We start from the raw sequence: 24,708 nt of genomic DNA, 5'->3' as shown, positions 1-24,708 counted from the left end.
CATATCACAATAATCTAAGAGGTGTTTTTTTGTTTGTTTGTTTTAAATACGTTTTTTCATTGATTTTTTTAGAGAGAGAGGAAGGGAGAGAGAAATAGAAACATCAATGAGAGAGAAACATCGATCAGCTGTCTCCTGCAAGCTTCCTACTGGGGATTAAGCCCACAATCTGGGCATGTGTCCTGATCAAACTAGTGATCTCTTGGTGCATGGGCCTACACTCAACCATTGAGCCACACCACCCGGGATAAGAGGGGTTTTTTTTTTTTGTTGTTTTTTTAATGCAGATACCTAGGAAACATCCCAGGAGATTCAGATTCTGTTGGTCTAGAGTAGGGCCTGGAAATAAAGTAATTGGACTCTCCCTAAGGCCTCCTCCAATTTTCCAATTTTAGGATTTTGTAAAGCAGACTAGTAGGTAGACCACTTTTTTCTTCATCCTCATTCTCTATTGGTTGCCTTCTGCTGTCCCAGGAATACAAAAAAGGTCACAGGCCAAATTGAGAACAAATCAGAGATAAGCCACTGGTATATGTTAAATCATACAAGAGAGGAATTTAGGGAAACTGGAGGGATGAAAAAGTCCTAGGGAAGGCTGGTTAAAGAATGGCAAAAAATAAATGAACTGGACTACATTACATTCCATGTTACATTTCCTGTCTGAGGGATGTGAGCATCTAATGCTTGACTATATCTTTTCCCCTATTCTTTTAAAATAAAAGTTTTAAAGAAAAGAAGAAATATATGACAATACATGTAAGTACTTTATATTATTCAAGAAGGACATTAAGGGAGTTAATATAACATAAAATATTGAATGCATAAAAAATTCTCTTTAATGCTGTTTACCATAGTAATTCAGTAAAAGGTGAGTCCATTCATCCTCTAGATCTTACCCAAGGGGTTGCATTTAAATTCCCCAAAAAGCAAAGGTAGAGTCATAGTCATATAAATTGTGATATAAGCTCTAACATAGTTACAAATATAAATATTTTGACGGTATGTTTGCTTTTTGCTACATGAGTCTAGACTTGAAGTTCTAAATTTTTTGCATAAAGATTTTAAAATTCTAACGTTGCTTTTTAATAAAATGTATTGTTTTAAGGGAGAAACCTTTGAAGTTCCAGAAATTGTTCCATTTCGCCTCACTCATAATATGGTTAATGGAATGGGTCCTATGGGAACAGAAGGTCTTTTTCGAAGAGCTTGTGAAGTTACAATGAGGCTGATGCGAGATCAGAGAGAGCCTTTAATGAGGTAATCATTTATATTTTGTAAACAATTTACAGTAAGTTTGAATGTAATTATTGGTTCCTAAGTATGTTTTCTTTATATAGAAGCCACTTTGCATTGGTTGAAGTAGAATTTTTAAAATAAAGCTTTATGTAATTTACATACCATAAAATTTACATTTCATAAAATTCACTCTTTTAAAGTATATTCTACAGTGGTTTTTAGTATATTCACAAAATTGTGCAACCATCACTGCTTAATATAAAACAACCATCACTGCTATCTAGTTATAAAACATTTTCATTACCCCCAAAAGAAATAGTAGCAATCATTCCCCATCTCTACTCTCTCACCATCCCTTGGCAACCACTAATCTACTTTCTGTCTCTATGGATTTGCCTATTCTGGATACTTCATATATAAATGGGATCATACAACATGTAGCCTTTTGTGTCTGTTTTCTTTCACTTAGCATAATGTTTTTAAGGTTTATCCATGCTGTAGCATGTATCAATACTTCATTTTTTTGTATTGCCAAATAATATTACATTGTATGGATACATTTTGTTTATCCATTCATGAGTTAATGGACATTTGGATTGTCTCCACTTTTTGGCTATTGTGAATGGTGTGGCTATGAACTTTTGGGTATAAGTTTTATGTAGATATATATTTAATACTTTTGGATATACCTTGAAGTAGAATTGCTGGGTCATTTGTTAACTCTAAGCTTAACGTTTTGAGGAACTTTCAACCTTTTTCAAAGCAGCTGTAATACTTGACAATCCCACTAGCAATGTCTAAGACCTCTAATTTCTCCACACCCTTACCAACACCTGTGATTATATGTATTTTTAATTTTACCTGTCCTAGTGGGTGTGAAGTGGTATCTCATTGTGGATTTTTTTTAAATTAACTAGACATTTAATAATTAAATTATTGACTTTTTCTAGGTGTGAACAGTTTTGTGATTATGTTTTAAAGGGCCCTTATCTTGGACAGATGCATTCTTAAATATTTATAGAAGAAATAACCAGATGCTCGAGGTTTGCTTGGAAAAGAAAAACACATACGGGAGTGGGTAGGACAGTTGTGGGTAATTGGTGGTCAGATATGGATGGGTACACAGAGTTCACTGTACTATTCTGAGGACTGTTGCCATTTGTTTTAAATTCTTCCTAATTCAAGAGTGTAAAAGACCTGTCAGGAGTCTGACTTCCCACTCCCCCTTCTGGTCCAACCCCACAGTTGGAGGAGCACTCATGTCTGAGTTGTCTAACCTCCCCACAAAAACAGCGGCAAGATAGGTAAATGCTTTAATGGGGGTTGGGGGGAGGATAGTGTCCCATCTGCAGTGTCATGCTCAATGGCTCAGCTTGTGGCCCTTGAATCTTTAGTGAAGGATGATCTGGGCATAGATCAACGTGCTCAAGTACATGATTCAGCCATGTTTGTGCTTGCATTTGATGTTGCTCAGCTGGTACTTGTTCCTGCATGCTTTACTTGGCTTGGCTGTGTGATGGGGAGTCCCTAGATTTTGGGGAGCCCCAACCAGGCCTTGGGGCTAGAGCCACCTGACACCAAGTATTGTTACCAGCCTACTGACAGCCTGCAAAAGGCAACAACTTGGGGATTTGCCCAAGAGAGCCATGTCTAGCTGCTGGTCACGCAGCCCCCCACATCTCATTGTGAGTTTAATTTACATTTCCCTAGTGACCAGTGATGAATATCTTTTCATCTGTGTTTGTTTGTTTGTTTTTTGGTCGGTTATATATCTTTGGACAAATGTCTATTCAAATCCTATTTTAAATGAGATTATTTATATTTTTATTGTTGAGTTATAAGATTTCTTTTACATAAATAGATACTAGCTCCTTGTGAGATATGATTTGCAAATATTTTCTCTGATATATGGGTTGTCTTTTTCCTTTCTTGATGATGCCCTTTGAAGTGTAAAAGTTTTTGATAAATTCCAATTTGTCTCTTATTGTTATTTGTGCTTTCAATGTCATATCTAAGAACCTATTGCATAATCACAGGTTATGAAGAGTTATACCTATGTTTTCTTCTGTTTTATAATTTTAGCTCTCATATTTAGATCCTTGATCATTTTCAGTTATTTTTTTCTATCTAGTATCAGGAAGGGGTCCATATTTATTCTTTTGAATATGCATATCCATTTGTCCCAGCACCATTTTTTAAAAGGATTATTTTTTCTCCATTTAATTTTCTTGGCAATTTTGTTGAAAATCAGTTGCCCATATATAGAAGAGTTTATTTCTGGATTCTCAGTTTTATTCCATTTGTCTTTATTTCTAACCTATGCTAACACACACTGTCTTCATCACTGTAGCTTTGTAGTAAGTTTTGAAATCAGGAAGTGTGATTAGTCCAGCTGTTATTTATTTTTCAAGATTGTTTGGCTCTTCGGCCTACATAGCTCTGTGGTTGAGCATCATCGACCTATAAATCTGGAATTCAATTCCTGGTCAGGACACATGCCCAGGTTGTGGGCTTGAACCCAGTGGGGGCATGCAGGAGGCAGCTGGTCAGTGATTCTCATCATTGGTGTTTCTAGCTCTCTCTTCCTCCCCTTTCCTCTCTGAAATCAATAATACACACACACACACACACACACACTTTTTTTTTTTTTTTTAAGATTTTTTGGCTATTGTGGGTCCCTTGCATTTCCATATGAATTTTGTCAATTTTTGCAAGAAAACAGCCTGGATTTTATAGGAATGGCATTGAATCTATAAATCAATTTGGGGATTATTGCCATCTTAACAATATTAAGTCTCCTGACCCATGAATGTGGAATTTTCCCCCCATTTATTTATCTTTAATTTCTTCAATGTTTTGTAGTTTTTAGTTTGCAAGTTATTTAACTTTTGAAAAAATGTGTTTCTAAATCCCTTATTCCTTTTAATGCTATTCCAAAAGGAATTTTCTTATTTTATTTTTGATTGCTAGTGTATATAACTGATAATTGTATATTGATCTTATATCCTACAACCTTGCTGAACTTGTTTATTACTTTTAAGTTATTTTTGTAGATACCTTAAAATTTTCTCTCTACAACAACATGTCATCTGAAAATAGTTTTACTTCTTCCTTTACAACCTTAATGCCTTTTCTTTTCCTTGCCTAATTGCCCTAGCTAGATCAATGTTGAATAGACATGAAAAGAAGTCTGCATTCTTGTATTGTTCCTGATGTTAGGGCTAAAGAAGTCCATCTTTCACCATTAGATATTATGTTAGCTGTAGGAAATACAGTTAACCCTTGAACAACATGGCAGTTAGGGGCACCAATACCCTTGCACAGTGGAAATTCCGCATATAACTTTTGACTCCCCCAAAACTTAACTACTAATAGCCTATTGTTGACTGGAAGCCTTACTGGATGACATAAATAGTCAGTTAACATATTTTGTATGTTATATGTACTAAGAAAATCATAAGGAAGAGAAAATTTATAGTAGTGTACATAATTATTGTAAAAAGTCCTCATATAAGCAGACCTGTATAGTTCAAACCCATATTTTTCAAGGGTCAACTAGTTTGTAAAAAGGATTTATAAAGTTCATTTATTCACCTTTTTATATAAAAGCTGTCTATCAGACATTCTGGTAGAATACATGGGTTAGTTAGACAAAGGCAAAAGCAAATTCTCTGAAATAGGAAGTATAACATCCTGTGAAACACTCAACTAGGAGCTCCTATACTAGTCTGAAATAAGTCAGGAAATAACTTCTAGAGGAAGTAGTTAAGACCTTAAAGATAAATAGAATTGGCCACGCAAAAAGTGTGTGTAAATAGAATTGGCCACGGAAAAGTGTGTTCTGAGTGAAAAGAAATATCTGTGCCATGCCAGCATGGCCAAGGGTGAACCTGTGGAGGGGAAGTAAAGGATTAAAGAAGACAAGAGAATACAGCTGGGGCTAGGCGGATCTCCCGTGCCTGGATGAGGACACAGAAAAGACCCAGCCTGCAAGCCGAGGCTTTATTTTATAGAGTCAGAACACACAAAGCAAAACATGGGAAATGGTCAACATGTTTACAATATTCTTGTGCGTTTCACCTTGTTTTGGCAGCACTTGTTGCACCTCCCATAGCCCATTAGCTACCTAGGAAGGAACTAGGGAGGGCTATAATGTTAACCTTAATTATGCTAAGAGGGCTCTGCCCTCCAAGCTGAGACTTGTTTGTGGCCCTGCACAGGTCAATCCAAGGCTTAACCCTATGGCTGCTCCCTACAAATATCAATGGTATTGAAGGCATGGCTTGCCTGAGAAATACAATACTGTATTCTAGAAGGTAGACTTTAAGTACTTTATTCCTAGGAGGTGGTGTGAGCAGAACTAGATTATGAAAGGTCCACATGAGGTCAGTTTACACATTTAAACTTTGCCCTGAAAACAATCAGAAGTCAATGGAGGGTTTTAAGAAGAAAGTAAAAGAAGAAAAAATGAGATAATCAGATTTGCATTGTAGAAAAATTACAGTTCCAGTTTGGGCTAGAGGTTAGAAAACTAGTTAAAGGACTGTTGCAGTACCCCAGGCAAATACTGGCTGAAGTAGTGACAGTCAAGATAGGAATTAAGTCAAGAGATTCTAGAGAGATTCACAAAGTAGGATTAGGTGTTTAGAGGAAGAGGAGGGAAGGGACAGTGGATGAATGGTGTTGCTCTTTACTGATTTGAGGAATACAGGAGAAATAGTTTGGGGAAGAATCATGAGTTTTGTTTTGAAAATATTGAATTTGAGATGCCTACAAGATATCTAAGTGGGTTTTTCCCATAGGTAATTGGACATCTAGTGCACAATAGAAAAATCTGGGCTGGGTCTGTTTATATGGTAGCTATAGATACTTTCTGGTCATTGTGGAGACATGACAGAGGATAAAATTCACTCATTCAATAAATATTCATTAAACAGTTTACAGTATGCATTTAGAGATGGCACACAGACCATTTTACTGTACTCCAAGAACACCTCTGACCCTACTCTGTTGTTCTTCCCTCCCTCCACTTTCCTTTCCCTCTCATCCCAAAACAGTAATTTCACATATTTTACTGAAATAGGAATAATGTGTATTGTAATAAGAGTATACCATTAGTTTCTCATCCTTCACTTACTTTTCACCTAAGTGTTTTCTTTATTAAGATTTCTTTTTACAAAGATAATATTGTATTACTACTTACAATGTTTTCTTTCCATTTTAGTGTCTTAAAGACTTTTCTACATGATCCTCTTGTGGAATGGAGTAAACCAGTGAAAGGGCATTCCAAAGCACTACTGAATGAAACTGGGGAAGTGGTTAATGAAAAGGTTAGTAGAAGGTATACCTTGATGTAAGCTGATATTGTATATCTCTACAAGTGAGAACTAGTTCTAAATACTATCAGTGACTGATCATTGAATACTCTGAAATCTAGTTCTCTAGTATGCCAATGCCCTAAGTTTTCTTTATTACCTTTACTAATATTAACATTATTATCATTTGTATAATACAAGCAGAGTTGAGGACACACTTGTTTAAACCATAGACAATTTATAATTATGAGATAGAGTGGGAAAAACTTGAACACAAATTGTGTGGACTTATAGAGCAGCAGGTCTCAGCTTTAATGTTTTAATTCTAATTTTACATTAATCATAGTAAGTACATAAGTACTTAATATATAAACTCAGTTGACACTCTACTATAAGTAGAAGTAAATTGCCAATAGCTGGTTAATTATATCACTGCATTTTTATTGCAAAATACTACTTATTTAAGCACTTAAAAATGGGAAGTGTACGAAGATTAAGACATGGTAAATTGACTAACCATACTGTTGACATGTAACAGTACTGTTATAATACAACAGTTAAATTTATGAGTCTACAACAGATGTAGTTAGTAGTTGTTAGTTTAACAAGAAACAAAGTTGAAAAGACCATGTTAAAACAAATTTACTTGCACTAATAAGTCGGGATTATAATAGCAACAAACGTATTCACTCAGCTCCTGAGTATGTCAAGTTTTACAGTACACATTGAAAATTATTTCTTCTATCAACACTAAAAAATTTTTTCTCTCTCCCTACTAATATTCTCTGGTATTTCAAATAGTCCAGAAACATGTCTAAATAGTTGATATTGGATCAACTTGCAAGACTTCAAATCAATATCTTGTTATTATACTGGTTTCATTTCTTTTCTCATATTTGCTCTGACAAAAGGGGTAATGATCAATAAAATGGCACTAACATTTGTTAAATAACAAAAAAGGTAGTAATTCCAAATTATCAACATGCTCATGTCATTAAGTCCTTAACGCTTATGATTTTCAACTTCGTCCTTTTAGGCCAAGACCCATGTTCTTGACATCGAGCAGCGACTGCAAGGTGTAATCAAGACCCGAAACAGAGTGACAGGGCTGCCCTTATCTATTGAAGGACATGTACATTACCTTATACAAGAAGCTACTGATGAAAACTTACTATGCCAAATGTACCTTGGTTGGACCCCATATATGTGAAATTAAATTACTTCAAAGAATATGTTAATAATCGAAAATTAAAATATTTGGTATTGCTCTGTTTTTACCTATTGAATTACAAAGTACAATATAAGTTGCATTATGTTCTCAAAGCAACTGGTATTATTTCTCCCTTTATGTTAACAATATTTAAAATAATATATGTTTTTATTAAGAAATAAACTGCTTTATTACTATCTACTATAACCAGAAATAGAACATCAAATATATTCATACTCTAAAAGTATTTATTTGCAAGAAGCAAGCCAGCCTTATTTCCTTTTACACCTTTTATTTTTAAGTACTTGCTAGCATAAGGATTCATTTGGACAACAATAAAAACTGAATAAATTATGTGGACAGAACACTACTAGATTTGTACACAGAACTTATGTCCCCTGCCCTCTAGGAACTGACAACCTAGTAAAATAGCATAACAAAAATAGCACATTATTATGTTCACTTAAAACTTTTCTTTTTACATATATATTTTTTTTATTGATTTTAGAGAGTAAGCGAGAGGGAGAGAGAGATAGAAACATCAATGATGAGAGAGCATCATTGATTGTCTGCTTCCTGCACGCCCCATACTGGGGACTGAGCCAGCACCCAGGGGGTGCGCCCTTGATCCGATTGGAACCGGGACTCTTCACTCCACAGACCAGTATCCACTGAGGCAAACAGGCTAGAGCTAAACTCTTTTTGTGTCGTTAAAAGTGTGATATGGAAGAAACATAAGACAAACAAGCATGAATATGAAAATGATATAAATATTGTGTAATTGTAAAGATGTTGCCATACTGAATGCAGTGGTCTTGGAAGACAGCAATACTTGAAATTTCAAGAGATTTTAAATGTATTTAAAATTTGTTTTTTCTTGCAGAGGATTTAAAATAGTTTATAGAATTATGAAGCAATGAGGTTATTACATTCAAATAAATGGAAAACTTTTTTATAATAGATGATTGCACTTAAATTCACTTGAGAGAATGCTGCTTTTTTGCAGAGTTGAGTTTGGGGAAAACAGGATAAGCCCAAAGGTATGAAGGTGAAAAGTAAACATAATTTCCAATTGAAGGCCTTATATTAAGAGTTAAGGAGGAAACTGGATGGGGGGTGGAGGGAGTTAGGATTTTTTTTTCAACAACTTGTTAACATTTTTAAAAGAAACTGGTGTGTGTGTGTGTGTGTGTGTGTGTGTGTGTGTGTGTGTGTATCCCTCAAAGAAAAGAACTCATTGAACCAAACAAATCACGTGATCTTTCCAAATCTGTGTTGAAAAATACTGAGATGAGCCCTGGCTGGTGTTCTCAGTGGTTAGAGCATGGGCCCTTGCACCAAAGGGTCCCGGGTTCCATTACTGGTTAAGGGCACGTACCTGGGTTGCAGATTTGAAGGTTTGAATCACCCCCTTGCCCAGTGGACAGAGTACAATCTCTCTCTCTCTCTCTCTCTCTCTCTCTCTCTCTCTCTCTCTCTCTTTCTCCCCTCCCTCCCCCTCCCTTCCACTCTAAGGGGGAAAAAAGGAAATCCTCGGATGAAGATTACAGCAAAAAATTGGAAATACTGGTATGGTATCCCAGGAGACTGAAGCCTCTGGACTCCAGATGCATTTTCAGGACTAAGCGCCCACGCACCGCTAGAAACCTAGCACTAGCGGGCGCCACACCGGCCCCCCCGCTCCGCCCGGAGGACTCGGGGGCGGCCGCTCTACCTGACGGCGGCCACTCTATGGTCGGGCGGTCGGTGTGTTGTCATCAGCAGAGCGACTGCTGCTGCGGCGGCCCCAGCGGGCGTTCGGTTTCGGTTTGGCCCTCAGTGGGATTGCGTTGAAGTGGAGATGGGAGTCCCCAAGTTTTACCGGTGGATCTCGGAGCGGTACCCCTGCCTCAGCGAAGTGGTGAAAGAGCATCAGGTGGGTGAGCGGGCCGCGGCTTTCTCTGCCGCCCGCTCGCTGTCGGCCGGCTAGGGGTCCGGGAAGGAGGGCACCGGAGGTGTGGGGACCCCATGGCTGAGGGGGCGAGCCAGGGGCTCTCGGGGCGGTCGTGACGGCGAGGGGACCTGCGCGCTGGCCACTCAGTCCCGGGCTGGCTCTGGGGGCGTCCTACTGCCGCATTGGCGGGAGCTCCCCCGGGCGGGAGCCCCAGAACGAGCCCCTGGGCCCTCCCGAGCCCGGAAAACACCCCGCGACGCGGGCGCCGCCCCACCGGAACCCTGCTCGCCCCGGGAGAGCCTCCACCCTCCCTGCCCCTTGCCCCCCCGCCCCCCGCGCGCCTGAATCTAGCACTGCCGAACCAGCGTCCCATTCCAAGAGAACAAAAGTACACTTGGAAGGGCAAGGGTTGTTTGGAGGCGCGCGCGCGCGCGCGTGCGTGCGTGTGTGTGTGTGTGAGTGTGTGTGTGTTTTAGATGTGTGTATATGTGTTAGGTGTGTGTCTGTGTTAGATGTGTGTGTTAGCACACCAATGTATTGGAACTGTGGAAAGGGACTAGAAAGCAGTCAGACTACTAGGCTTTGAGTGATAGGTTAGTGTTTGTCACATGTAATGCTTTTAATAGATCTCTTGTCCATTTTGTATTTTGCAGAAAATAGTTTTGAAGAAATGTGTATCACTAATTGAGTTAGTTGTGGGCTGCATTGTATTTGTGGTGGGGCATATTAATCCAGGGAACACCATCGTGCTCTCTGTGGAGTTATAGTTTAATTTTTTTTAAAAAGTACCATAGCATGAAGGTAGGGTTAAACTTCCAGAAAGAATTCTTTTTTTTATATATATATTTTATTGATATTTTACAGAGAGGAAGGGAGAGGGATAGAGAGCTAGAAACATCGATGAGAGAGAAACATGGATCAGCTGCCTCCTGCACACCCCCTACTGGGGATGTGCCCGCAACCAAGGTACATGCCCTTGACCGGAATCGAACCCGGGACCCTTCAGTCCGCAGGCCGATGCTCTATCCACTGAGCCAAACCGGTTTCGGCCAGAAAGAATTCTTTGTTGTTACAGTCAAATTTGGTATATGAGGAAAATTTACAAAAAATTCCAAAATGGTAGTTTATCTTTAATTTATTTGAAATATGGGTTGAGTTAGAATTAGGGAGACACTTCTTTCCAGAGAAGAGGATAGAAGAGGTTACTAGTACATTGCAGAAAGGGACACAGCTAACTTTGGCTTTTCTTGGTCCTTCATTCAGAAAACATTATCTGCCATGCATCATTCACTTTCTCAAGTGAAAAAAGACTTATTCAGACTCATTTGATAATACATAATTTGTTCAGTAATATTTTTACTTGGTACTCTTTGACATGGAATTTGGTTTGGTGAAAGTATGTGATTCTCTCCTTACTGAGGATTTTGTTACTGAAGAACAAAAATAATCTCTTTAAGGCAGTTTTATGATATGAACAATAAGGATAGTTTTTAATTGGTTCATCAAAGTGATGTCTTTCAAAAATGTTTGATTCTGGTAGTTAACAACAAAAAGGGTTACCTTGCAGTGCTTGCAAGATGAGCGAGTGCCTAAATGAGTCACAATAGTTGAAAAGCTATCTTGGGGGAAGAGGCTGGAAAAAGGTTTGGTGGAGGGGTAGATTCTGGAAAGTTGGTGGTGATGGTGGTAGTAGCATAGTTTTTGGTCTCTGAATCCTTACATAAAGATAGAAAGAGTAATTAGCAAAATTTTAAGTGGCTCGAACAATTACAATAAAATCATGTAATAAGAGTATCTCTATAAACCCCCAAATACAAGGAGATGGGAACAAACTACCAAGAACCTTTCTTTAGACCCAATCAGTATTTTCAACTCTGCAAGCGGAAGAAGGAAGCAATGGGGCAACATCAGATATACCTAAAACAGGAGAATTCCAGAATAGTTACTAAAAGACTATGAGAGTTGGTTAGACAGTAGTAGCTATAACTGAGGAGCTTTAAAGGCAGGAGCAGTCTACCTCCTATCAACTCTCAAGACTGACTTGCCAAGGCACCATTCTAAGGCAGAGCTCACCCTAAAGAGAAACCGCAGTGAGTGAAATATCTATTATAATAATCTATTATAATATCTATTATAATAAAAACATAATATGCTAATTAGACTGGATGACCTTCTGGATGAAGCCAGGGCTGCAAGAGAAGCCCGCATCCTGGGTGCCAGAGGGAAGCCGGTGTCGGCAGCCGGGGTAAGGAAGGCCTACTCTTGCATGAATTTCGTGCATTGGGCCTCTAGTAAGTTTATAAGAAAAGGTACAATAGAGATAAAAGAAGAAGAAAGTCCAAATAAAAGTGAGAGGGTTACAGAGTCAAGAAATCTTAGAGCCCTGGCCTCTGTGGCTAAGTTGGAGTATTGTCCTGTACACCAAAAGGTTGCATGTTCAATTCCAAGTCAGGGCACATTCCTAGGTTTTGGGTTTGATCCCAGGTTGAGGCTACTGGTCAGTGTTTCTCTCTGACATCAATATTTTTCTCTCTCCCTAAAATCAATAAATATATCCTCAGGTGAGCATTTAAAAAAAAAAAATCTTATAAACAAACCACCAACCAAACCCCAAACTGGAGAAGAGGGAGCTTTGTGAAGTTAAAGCTTTCCAGAATCCCCTCATTCTAAAAGTTCGAGAAAATTAAATTTACATAAAAATGAACAACTGAAATGTATCAAGGTCAAATAGCACGCAAAATTATTATAGGGGAAAAGAACTAAATTCCCTACAGACAATAAATGCTTATAATAGAACAAGCACACAAAACAGACCAAAACAATAACCTACAATTTCAGAATGAACTAAAAGGCACAAAGAAAATTATATAAGCCATGAAAGAACAACATAAATCAATTATGAAAATTCTGGAATAAGGTGACAGAACCTAGGTAAAAACAGACATAAATGAAAAAATTATTTCAGAAATGAAGCCTCAAATAAGAAGGCAAGAGCAAATGATGCCATAAGGAAAACAAAAGGTGAAAAGAAGAAAATTTAAAAGATAAAATAAGTTTCAAGAGAAAGTAATAAGAAAGACAAATAATAGGGGTTTCTGAAAAAGGAAATGAAGACAACATAACAATAAATACTAAACTATAGTTAAAGATGCCTTTTTTTTAATTAAAATATATATATTTGAAACTGCATGTTGAAAGAATATACCAGGTGCCTAAGACTATTGATTCAGATGACCAACACCAAGACCTATTCTAGTAAAGTTACTTGACTTTATTTATTTTATTTATTTTATTTTTATTTTTTATTTTATTTTTTTAGTTTTTTTTATTAAGGTATTATATGTGTACATATCTTACCATTGCCCCCCCCCCCCCACCCCACTCCCATACATGCCCTCACCCGTTACTTGACTTTAAAAGGAAAAAATAAACTTTGGGTATTTAGAAGAAAAGAACACATGACTTAAAAGGAAAAGAAAATTAGATTTTCATCACAGTTTTTATGCTAGAAGAAATGAGTTACATGATATTCAACTGACTTTTGCACAGAGAGAATCCTCCTATATAATAAAGGGGTAATATGCAAATTGACCGCCACACCCTCACAAGATGGCTGCCTACAACCAGGTCGGCAGGGGGGTTAGTGAGGGACGACCAAACAACTGAACAAGCAGTCTGCGTGGGGCAACCAGGCTGGTGGTGAGGCCGTGGGGGGTGACCAGGCCTGCAGGGGGTGCAGTTGGGGGCAACCAGGTTGGCAGGGGGGGGCAGTTAGGGGCGACCAGGCTGGCAGAGGGGGACAGTTGGGGGCGACCAGGCTGGCAGGGGGGGCAGTAAGAGGCAACCAGGCCGGTGGGGGTCAGTTAGGGGCGACCAGACTGGTGGGGGGTGCAGTTGGTGACCAGGCCGGCAGGGGGGGCAGTTGGGGGCGATTAGGCTGGCAGGAGGGCAGTGAGGGCCGACTGTGCCGGCGGGGGGGGGCAGTTGGGGGCAACCAGGTCGGTGGGGGGGGGCAGTTAGGGGCAACCAGGCCGGCAGAGGGGGGCAGTTGGAGGCGACCAGGCTGGCCGGGAGGGCAATAAGGGGTGACCACGCCAGCGGAGAGAGCAGTTAGGAGTGACAAGGCCAGCAGGGAGGGGGCAGTTGGCGATCTGGCTGGCAGGGGGTGCAGTGAGGGGCTGGGGGAGCAGTTAGGGGCGACCAGGCAGGCAGGCAGGTGAGCAATTAGGAGCCAACAGTCCAGAATCGGGTTTAAGCCCAATCCCTGGCAGTTGGACATCCCCCAAGGGTCCTGGATTTCCAAGGGTCAGGGTGAATTTCATGCACCAGGCCTCTAATTACCTAATAAACTGCTATCAGTGTACAGTGGTTCAGGGAATATTGTTCCTTTAGGTACTTCCTCGAGGAATCTAGAGAATGAGCTTCAGACAAAATGACCAGGGAGACATCAATGGAAGGACCAGTGGTGAACATTAAATATGGTTACCTGTAGAAAGAAAATAAAACAAGAGTTGACAGAGAAAGTTTAGTATATACAGTAAAACCTCAATATAATGATCCTATTCAGGCACGAGGGTGTCCATTAAAGGCTTGAGTCCATTATATAATGTAGGGTTTCCGTAGCATATGTTAAAAAATTGACAAATTAATAAATCTATTTTTATTTATATTGACACATTTGTGTAATTAACATTAAATATGTATGAAAAGTTTAATTTCATAGAAAATTTTTCTATGTCTACTACTGTAATTTTAAATTTATACTTAATAGGTCTAGTACAGTGGTCGGCAAACTCATTAGTCAACAGAGCCAAATATCCAGTACAACAATTGAAATTTCTTTTGAGAGACAAATTTTTTAAACTTAAACTTCTTCTAACGCCACTTCTTCAAAATAGACTCGCCCAGGCCGTGGTATTTTGTGGAAGAGCCACACTCAAGGGGCCAAAGAGCCGCATGTGGCTCGCGAGCCGCAGTTTGCCGACCACTGGTCTAGTAGATGCGTGTATTCACCAGTCCCCTTGACTAAACAAATGCACACGGCTGGGGCATGGCTTAGTGTACTGGGAGCATCAACTGGAAAGAGTTAAAACTGCTGCAGAAAGTAAGGCCAGGTGACAGCAGAACCAATTACCGCATGCAATTCAGGTGATCATGTGCTGATCATTCCCCGAACATTTACAGGAGTGACTCTTGGATTTAAATATGTAGACTATAGTTGTAGATATGTAATATTTACTTATATTACAGAAATTAGTGTTTTTTCCAACATATGGCCTATTCGCCAAAATTAGTTAAAAGTAAGAGTGATTAATTACCAAAAAAGCCTATAATTTAATTATAAACAAATCTTGATTAAAAGCATTTTAAAATTAACACAGTGTTAATTTTCACATATGACATATGGACCTGAAATTTTGTCCATTAAATCTGAAGTCCATTAAATTGAAGTCCACAAAAAACGAGGGTTTACTGTATAGCTATATGCTCTGACAGTATATAGATAGCACAACTACAAAATAAACGGGTATAGGGAGAATGGGGAAAACTTATGCAAAAAAAATTTACATTAACAACAGTCAATAGTGGTGGTGATATTAATGTTGTTTTTTGAAATCCATTTGGGTGATATGGTAAATGCCTAATATAGGTTATTTTAATTCTATCATCTCTTGATTCATTGAGAGCCAATATTATTGGTATTGTAACTCCTTGTAAAAAAGGAGTTACAGATGTAATAGAGAAAATGTTAAGTAAAAACTCTGTAGTCTTGAATTTGAATTTAGAAGTACCAACATGAATTTACGAGACACACACATGCATGTGTAAATTTCCTAGCTCTTTCCAAGGAACAGGCCTAAAAACAATGATCAATCCAGTGGTAATATACACTGAGTGGCCAGATTATTATGATCTCTGAACGCATAATAATCTGGCTACTCAGTGTATATCCTATATAATAAAAGGCTAATATGCAAATTGTCCCCTCGACCAGGAGTTTGACCAGCAGGCAGGCCGGCCAACCACCCATGACCCCTCCCCCTGGCCAGGCTGGCCGGACCCTCCCATGCACAGATTCATTCACCGGGAGTTCAGAGATCATAATCTGGCCACTCAGTGTATAGAAATCAGGATTTGTTGGAGAAATGACAGATTCTAGGTCAGTCAGGAAGTATTCTAGTGGGCCTGGAAATTTGTCATACCATATAGCAAAGATGCTAATAAAGACTACTGGGGGCATGCAAAAATTTTGAAGAGACAACTGGAAGAGGCTTACAGTGTCCCCAAGTGGGACAATTTTGAGTCTCAACAATAATAATCCAGTATATTAAAATCCATCAAATATGCTTAAATTCTTTCTTAGTTCATAATGGTACTCAAAAAAAGGGGTTCTCTTCCAAAGATTATAGGAACTGTTTCTAATCTTGAAAACTGATAAAGGGAAAAAATTAAGCATTTGTTCTACCTTTCTTGTACCATTGGGTAACCAAATGGTAAAATGATCTCTTTATAAAACTATTCCAAATGATAAAAAAGAAATGATAGAATATCACCATTTTGTAACCTCAAGTGAATTAATAGAAATAGGCATTAAGCATCAATGGCTGCTAATACTAGAAAAAAGAAAGAAGGTGAGGTAACCAAACTATAGAACTTACTTAACTCTTCCTATTTCAGAGAACAGAGTCTTACCCTCTTTGTTTTTTAAAACTGTTTATTGATTTTTTTATTGTCTTAAGTTTTACATATGTCTCCTTTTTCCCCAATTCACAACCCCTCCCCAACCCGTTCCTAACCAGGGCAAGCCCCCACCACCCACCGCCCCAGTGTCTGTGTCCATTGGTTATGCTAATATGCATGCATACAAGTCGTTTGGTTGCTCTCTAAACCCCCCCAACCCTGCCATTTGTCTCTAGATCTATTTTTGTTCATCGAATTATGTTGATCATTATATCCCACATATGAGTGAGATCATGTGATATTTATCTTTCTCGGACTGGCTTATTTTGCTTAGCATAATGCTCTCCAGTTCCATCCATGCTGTTGCAAATGGTAAAAGTTCTTTCTTTTTTATAGCGGCATAGTATTCCATTGTGTAGATATGCCATACATTTTAATCCATTCATCTGCTGATGGGCACTTAGGTGGTTTCCAAATCTTAGCTATTGTAAATTGTGCTGCTATGAACATAGGGGTGCATATATCCTTTCTGATTGGTATTTCTGGTTTTTTGGGATATAGTCCTAGAAGTGGGATTACTGGGTCAAATGAGAGTTCCATTTTTAACTTTTTGAGGAAAGTGCATACCGTCTTCCACAGTGGCTGCCCCACTGGCAGTGCACGAGGGTTCCTTTTTCTCCGCATCCTTACCAGCACTTGTCCCGTTTGTTGATGATAGCCATTCTGGCAGGTGTGAGATGATACCTCATTGTTGCTTTGATTTGCATCTCTTGGAGGATTAGTGACTTTGAGCATGTTTTCATATGTCTCTCAGCCTTCTGTATGTCCTCTTTCGAAAAGTGTCTATTTAGGTTCATTGCCCATGTTTTTATTGGGTTGTTTATCTTCTTTTTGTTAAGTTGTATGAGTTCCCTGTAAATGTTGAAGATTAAACCCTTATCGGTGATAACATTGGCAAATATGTTCTCCCATGCAGTGGGCTTTCTTGTTGTTTTGTTGATGGTTTCTTTTGCTGTGCAGAAGCTTTTTATTTTGATGTAGTTCCATTTGTTTATTTTCTCTTTAGTTTCCATTGCCATAGGAGCTGTGTCAGTAAAGATATTGCTATGACATATGTCTGCTATTTTGCTGCCTATGGAGTCTTGTAGGATTTTTATGGTTTCCCATCTTACATTTAAGTCCTTTAGCCATTTTGAGTTTGTTTTTATGTATGGTGTAAGTTGGTGATCTAGTTTCATTTTTTTGCATGTATCTGACCAAATTTTCCAGCACCATTTATTGAAGAAACTATCTTGACTCCATTGTGTGCTCTTGCCTCCTTTGTCAAATATGAATTGAACATAATGGCTTGGGTCGATTTCTGGTTTCTCGTCACCTGCCCTTTTCCCACATATCCCTATGCTATGGTTCTCCTAACTCCATGGCAGCAAACTGCAGCTCTCGAGCCACATGCGGCTCTTTGGCCCCTTGAGTGTGGCTCTTCCACAAAATACCACGGCCTGGGTGAGTCTATTTTGAAGAAGTGGCCTTAGAAGACGTTTAAGTTAAAAAAATTTGGCTCTCAAAAGAAATTTCAGTCGTTGTACTGTTGATATTTGGCTCTGTTGACTAATGAGTTTGACGACCACTGACCTAACTAATTCATTTCCCAAATAAATGTATTGCATGCCTCTGTGCCTTTATTCCTGCAGTTTCTCCTGGAAAGACCTTTTCTTCTCCATGTTATTTACCTCCTCCTTTCCAGTCTCCTCCTCTAGGAAGCGCTTAACTCCTTCATACTTTACCAGTCTTTGCTTTATGCAGAAAGGTGCACAGTATTGTTGCTTTCGATTTTACTGGCTGTCTTCCTTCACTTTATTGTACCTGAGAGCATGAACTGTCTTATGTGGCTCATCTCTTTCATAGTGTCTGGCAGATAGCAGTTGTTCAGTTAATGTTTGCTGATTTAATGAAGGAGTAATATAGATAAAATAAAAACTAGAGATTAAGTTCTTATGAGGGACATAGATAGTTGATGAAAACTTAATCCTTACAAAACATATAATTACAATTATAAACTCTTAGGGCATAATCTTTGTGATTATGATCCAGTTCAGTGCTGTTATAATAGCTAATATTGGTTAAGCACTTGCCATGTGCTGAACACTGTTTTACGTGTTTTATATGCATTCACTTATTTAATCATAGCAATGTTAGAATTATCTCCCTTTTGTAGCTTAGAAAACTAATTCACAAAAGGATTGAGTTACTTACCCAAAGTACTTTGCACCATAGCTAGTAAAGTAAGTGTTGGAGCTGAATTTGATACTAAGCAGAATTGCTGCAGAGTAGTGTTTCTTTTTTTAAAAATCCTCACCCAGGATATGTTTTTATTGATTTTTTTTTTTAGACAGAGAGGAAGAAGGGGAGAGAGAGAGAGAAAGAAAAAAAAAAAAGAAACATCCATCAGTTGCCTCCCTTACTCGCCTGACCTGGGATGGAACCAGCCACCTAGGTATGTGTGCTGACCAGGAATCAAACCTTTCTGGTGTAGGGACAATGTTCCAACCTACTGTGTCACATGGCCAGGGCCAGAGTAGTGCTTATTAACCTTTCTTTTATCATTGCCTCTCCTCCATGTGGCTCTTTAGACTTGCTTTTTTTTTTCTTACCTCCTCCCTGCCCCCTGCGATGAAAATTTAATACCACACCTATACCATCTATCTGTTAGTGTACTGTGGCACTTCATTATGTACCCTGCTCCCCCCCACCCCCGCAACAATTTTGGCACCTTTAGGAGCCATATAGTTTTCTCTTGATAATGTTTACTCTAGAAACTGTACTTTTAAAAATTGTAGTAAAATACACATAACATTTGCCACATTAACCATTTTTTAAAATATATATTTTTTTATTGATTTCAGAGAGGAAGGGAGAGGGAGAAAAAGATTAAAACATAAATGATGAGAGAGTCATCGATCGGCTGCCTTCTGCATGCCTCCCACTGGGAACTTAGCCTGCAACCTGGGCATGTGCCCCTACCCAGTAATCGAACCGACCAGGAATCGAACCATGACCTCCTGGTTCATAGGTTGATGCTCAACCACTGAACCACACTGGCAGGGCAACTTTACACATTTTTAAGTGTACAGTTCAGCAGTGTTAATTAAGTGCATTTGCACTGTTGTGCTAGAGCCTGTACTTTTAAAACCTGTCTTCTATACATTTTGCTAAAAATGGCTTCTTGGCTGTGAAAACCTAAATTTTCAAATTACAGGGAATGTAAGCCGGCATTTCTATTTTAAAGTATTGCTCTTGTATAGGGAGCTTATCTGTCTTATCCTTTGCTCTATTTGCTATACTACTATATGTGAAGCCCCGGCCTGTGTGGCCTGGGTTCAAAGGCCTGGAGAAAGGGCTGACGTGCAAATTAACACACAAGACAAGAAATAAAAATTTGGAAGTTATGGGGGAAGCCAGATGTAAACTTAGTTCAAGTGACTAAGCTCCACTGAATCTCTGCACCCATCTTCTTTTTCTTTACTAGAATACACAGTTGCCTTTTAGGAATGCAAATGGGCATATCAAAGGTAATGTTTAGTAAACAGTAAAAGGATTATCAGGTTGTGGGGTTGCCTTCGGCCAGTCAACAACAGGTAATAACATGCAGATATTCAGCCTTCTGAATAACAAAGCCCTATTCAGCCTTCTGACTGGACATCTCACATTTGTATTAATTACTGTTGATCTTTGCTTCCAGCAATTCCCCCTTCTATGATTTCTTAAAAGATGTTGAAAGGAGTATATGCCACTTGCAGATCTCAGGTCCTTTTAAAACTTTTATTCCACATCTGCAGACTAAAATTAAACATATAAGAACAAGAATGAGACAGGCAACAGTGGTTATGCTAAGAGGCAAATGTAAGGAGATCCAGTGAAAAGGATTAAATTATTTCATGACCTTTTTTAAATTGCTGCCAGGCATCTAAGGAATTAGTTTGTAAGTTTGCCTGGGATAATTATACAATATGCTGCTGTAATTTTAAAATATTAAGGGTGGTGTTATCTTTACCCCAAGCACCAAGAAGGTTATTTTTTATTGACACAAGCGGTGGTAAATACTGTCTTGTTGGGATTTCCCTATAAGGTACGAATGGAATTATTTAAGCTATCGTTTAAACTATATCATTTTATTGGTGCAAGTGCAGCAGCTAATTTCTCAACAAATCCTCCTCCATACCATGAGATGGAGTGAGTAGCTTTAACATATAGATAGGATGCAGTCCCCTTCCATTTCAGGGTGCGATTATTACTATACACAGACATGTAGGGGCTCCAATCCACAAAGGAAAAACTGTTATTTTTTTTAAAATATATTTTATTGATTTTTTACAGAGAGGAAGGGAGAGGGACAGAGAGTCAGAAACATCAATGAGAGAGAAACATCGATCAGCTGCCTCCTGCACACTCCCTACTGGGGATGTGCCCACAACCAAGGTACATGCCCTTGACCGGAATCGAACCTGGGACCCTTCAGTCCGCAGGCTGACGCTCTATCCACTGAGCCAAACCGGTTTCGGTGGAAAAACTGTTATTAAGTTTGCGGCTGGTGGGTGCCATTCATAAGACTTTATACATAATGGCTTAGTGAGGGGATGTCTTAGTAATGTTAAATTTTCTTTGCCTCTCCCAGGAGCAAGTAGTGATAGTAAATGTATTTGGGCTTTTTCTTCCCCATCCTTTGGTGTCCATGCTAGCCAGAAACCTCTCTTTAAATCTACACACAAAGGAGCAGTAGTTTGATTCTGTGTCATACAAAAAGGGAAGCTAGGTGGGGACACACGTATAATTATACTTTGCCCGTGTACTTCCTTGTCCCACCTGTGGTCCTGCTGGATGACCAAGGTGCTTGGTATTATTGGCGACTATACTAGGTGGGGGGTCAGCCCACGTAAGGGATCTTACCCAGGGAGGACTTTCCCATTTGCCCCTGGTGGTAATACTGCACAGCTGGTGACTGCTAGCATAGCAAGAAAGATGTTCTCAGGCGTTCTTGGGGTTCTGGTTTCCTCACAAATTCGCTCAGCTTTCTGGACCATCTTCTTTATCATTCCGCGTCATCTCTGGGCTGTTTATGGTCAGCCTTGTTTTTCTCCCACTTCTTATCTTCAGTGTGTTGCCTGGAGCTGCTGCTGTCTGTGGCTGGGGTAGCCAGTTGTCTGCATTGCAAAGTGCGGCTCCGGGCACCAGGTCCTCATTAATCTGGCCAGTTCCTCTCTCAGATTCATGTTGCAGTTTAATATTTCTTGCGGGAGTCCACACGGGCTTGGAGAAATTTTCTGGAAATACACAAACATTTCCTCGGCCACATGTTAGCAAGGGGTTGGGGCCCTTCCATAAACCAGACTCGGGATCTTTTCATTTAACTAGACCATTTTCCTTTGTCTTATTCTGACACCAGTGTAACTCCATGGGTGTCTTGCCATCAGCATTACAAGTGAGAAAATTTAAAGTAATTAAGGCTTGGTGTAGCCTACTTACAGGTGATTTCTCCATAATAATCCCCCCATTTTGTTTCTCAAATTGGGATTTTAGCCGCTGATGTTGGCATTCAATAATGGCCTGTCCTTGGGAATTATATGGTATTCCTGTAATGTGCTGAATTTTCCACTTTTCACAAAATTGCTGGAAATGACAGCTTGTGTAAGCAGCCCATTATCAGTTTTAGTAATTTTTGGAATTCCCATGACACAAAAGCAGCTAGGCAATAATTAATAACCTGTTTTGCCATTTCCCCTGTAGATGCAGTAGCCCATAGGACTTTTGAAAGGTGTCTACAGAGACGTGCAATGCCCCAAGGTGTCCAAAAGGAGTAAAATGTGTTACATCCATTTGCCAGATATGGTCCCTTATAAGTCCTCGAGGGTTAATTCCTGTATTAGGCCCTTGAGGCAGATGTAACATGCAAGTGGGACATTCCTTGATAATCTGTTTTGCCTGATGTCCAGTGACTGAGAATTGTCTAGACAACATTTTTTCAGGCTGATGTAAAAGCTGATGAGATTCTGAGACCTGTTTTAATAAAGCAACCAATTGATCAGCATGTGCATTTCTTTTTGTTGACGGGCCAGGTAATATATTGTGAGCCCTGATGTGAGTAATATAAAAGGGATATTGTCTTTGTTGCACAATCTTCTGAACTTGTTTAAATAGTAAAAATAAACTTTGGTCACTGAGCCATTTCAATCGAGCAGTTTCAATTCTATTTACGAGACCCGCAGCATAAGAAAAGTCATAGATAATATTAAGAGGCTCTTGGAAATCTTGCAATGCAGCCTTAATATCTTCTAATTCAATTCTTTGTACCGAAGTATGACTGGTTTGGATGACTTGGTCTAAATTCATTGTATGATAAGTGTAACGGAGCGCGTCCCCCGGAGATAGACCACCGAGACCAATTGGATCAAACAGGGAAAAGTTTATTGCAGATTCGAATCTGGGCCCCGCCGTAGCTGACGCAGCAGCAGGCAAGTGCCGTGGCGAGAGCGCTGTTGAAAGGGGCAGTCCCTTCCTTTATACCCCTTCCCTCTATAACTGTTGGCCTGGCATTCCCTGATTGGCCCCTTTGAATGACCCGCGAATGTTGGACCCCTTTGTCCTGGACTTTTCCTAATATGGTTCGCTCGCGCAGTGAGGAAGTTCTACACCGGACCTTTCCCTGTATGGGTTGTTAGTTACAGAGACAGCTCTGTAATGCCTCTGGCAGGTAGGGGAGTGGTGGTCAGGCAGAAACTATTTCTTTTATTTATGGAACGGGGAGTTCTATAGTGTCTGTGGGGGGTGACCTTTCCAAGTGGTTGTTTTAAATTTTTCTACTCTGACTCTAGACCCCGAGGTCTAGTCCCTTCCTGCCCTCCACAATAAGCAGCTTTACCATTAGATGGTCCATCAGTAAAAACAGTTAATGCTCCAGGGATAGGTTCCTGCCTAGTATTTTTTAGTATGTTAATAGGGGTATAATATAGAAATTGTAATAATTTGTATTTTTGGAGGTGACAACTAAGTTCCCCTGAATATCCACTCATCCAATTTGCCAATTTACATCAGTCTGAAATAACATTTCTAATTGCTTCCCAGTGAGGGGAAGGTAAATGCATTGGGGTTCTTCTCCTCTAAGCTGCCTGCAGTGTTTTCTGAGTTGAGATATCAACTGAGCCATAAGTTCTATATATGTAACCGCAGTTTTAGAGGATTGATGCCCTAGGTGGACCCATTCTATAATAGCAGTAGAGTTTTTATTTTGGAAGATGACTCCAGTGGGCCTATTTGCAGTAGGATTAATTTGTCCCAGTAAAGGCAATTCAGGCAGTACCCATGCTACTTGGGCTAAGGAGATTGCCTGCTCAATTCTTTGTAACTCCTTTCTAGCTTCATCTCAATACTCGGGGTGAGGAAAGATTAGAGTCACCCCTAAGTATATTAAATAAATTTGTCACTTCTCCTGTAGAGGTTTTTAGATAAGGTCTTAACCAATTAGTGTCCCCTAATAATTTTTAAAAGTCATTTAAGGTTTTAAGGCAATCTTTTCATATTTCCACCTTTTGAGGCCTAATACATTGGTTTTCAATTATGGTTCTGAGATATTTGAAAGGCATTTCTTTCTGTACCTTTTCTGGAGGAATTTTTAAGCCCCATTTAGGAAGTCCCTTTTCTAATTGGGGAAACATTGCTAAAGTCTGTTCTTCCCTTGGACTCGCTAGGAGCAAGTCATCCATGTAATGGACAATATAACACTGGGAATATTTGTCCCTTAAAGGCTGAATAGCTTGAGCTACATATTTTTTACATAAGGTAGGGCTATTGGCCATTCCTTGAGGCAAAACCTTCCATTGATATCTTTTCATAGGCTCTATATTATTAATAGATGGCACTGAAAAGACAAATCTTTGTTTATCTTGAAGTGCCAACGGAATGGTGAAGAAATAATCCTTGCGATCTACTACTATAAGAGACCAATCTAGAGGGATTTGTGAAGGCGCTGGGAGTCCAGGCTGTAAAGCTCCCATGGTATGCATAGTAGCGTTAACCACTCTAAGATCATGTAACAATTGTCACTTTCCTGTCGCCTTCTTAGGTATTGTAAATATAGGAGTCTTCCAAGGACTATTGGAAGGCTCTATATGGCCAGCCTCTACTTGTTCCTGTATTAATTCATGAATATGACAATTTCTCCTTGGTTAATGGCCACTGATCCACCCATATAGGTCTATCATCTTTCCATTAAATAGGATCAGCATGGGGGCGAGAAGACTGAGCAGTGACCATTCCTAAAAAGGCTGATATCCTAATCCTTG

At 39.3% G+C, this 24,708-nt stretch overlaps 2 protein-coding genes across 13 annotated transcripts in view; both read left to right on the top strand.

The window, feature by feature from the left end:
- The window catches only part of ATR (ATR checkpoint kinase), a 168,738-nt gene extending 160,017 nt beyond the window's left edge, over window positions 1-8,721 (top strand). For 5 of the 7 annotated variants that reach the window (XM_080657180.1, XM_080657178.1, XM_080657179.1 and 2 more), the window contains 3 exons: window positions 1,106-1,257; window positions 6,461-6,566; window positions 7,588-8,721. In XM_080657180.1, the coding sequence (XP_080513306.1) occupies window positions 1,106-1,257; window positions 6,461-6,566; window positions 7,588-7,761 (432 nt within the window). In that variant the 3' untranslated portion in view covers window positions 7,762-8,721. The remainder of the gene's footprint in view (window positions 1-1,105; window positions 1,258-6,460; window positions 6,567-7,587) is intronic. The other 2 variants (XR_013959982.1, XR_013959983.1) reach the window with 1 other exon arrangement.
- The window catches only part of XRN1 (5'-3' exoribonuclease 1), a 218,960-nt gene continuing 202,898 nt past the window's right edge, over window positions 8,647-24,708 (top strand). For all 6 annotated transcript variants that reach the window (XR_013959985.1, XM_080657184.1, XM_080657185.1 and 3 more), the window contains exon 1: window positions 8,647-9,676. Coding sequence is in view for 5 of the 6 variants with exons in the window: in XM_080657184.1 (XP_080513310.1) it covers window positions 9,602-9,676 (75 nt within the window). In the remaining variant the exon portion in view is untranslated. The remainder of the gene's footprint in view (window positions 9,677-24,708) is intronic.

Source organism: Plecotus auritus (assembly GCF_963455305.1).
Source record: "Plecotus auritus genome assembly, chromosome: 2".
Classification (NCBI taxonomy): domain Eukaryota; kingdom Metazoa; phylum Chordata; class Mammalia; order Chiroptera; family Vespertilionidae; genus Plecotus; species Plecotus auritus.
This window is presented reverse-complemented; position numbering and strand designations above follow the sequence as displayed.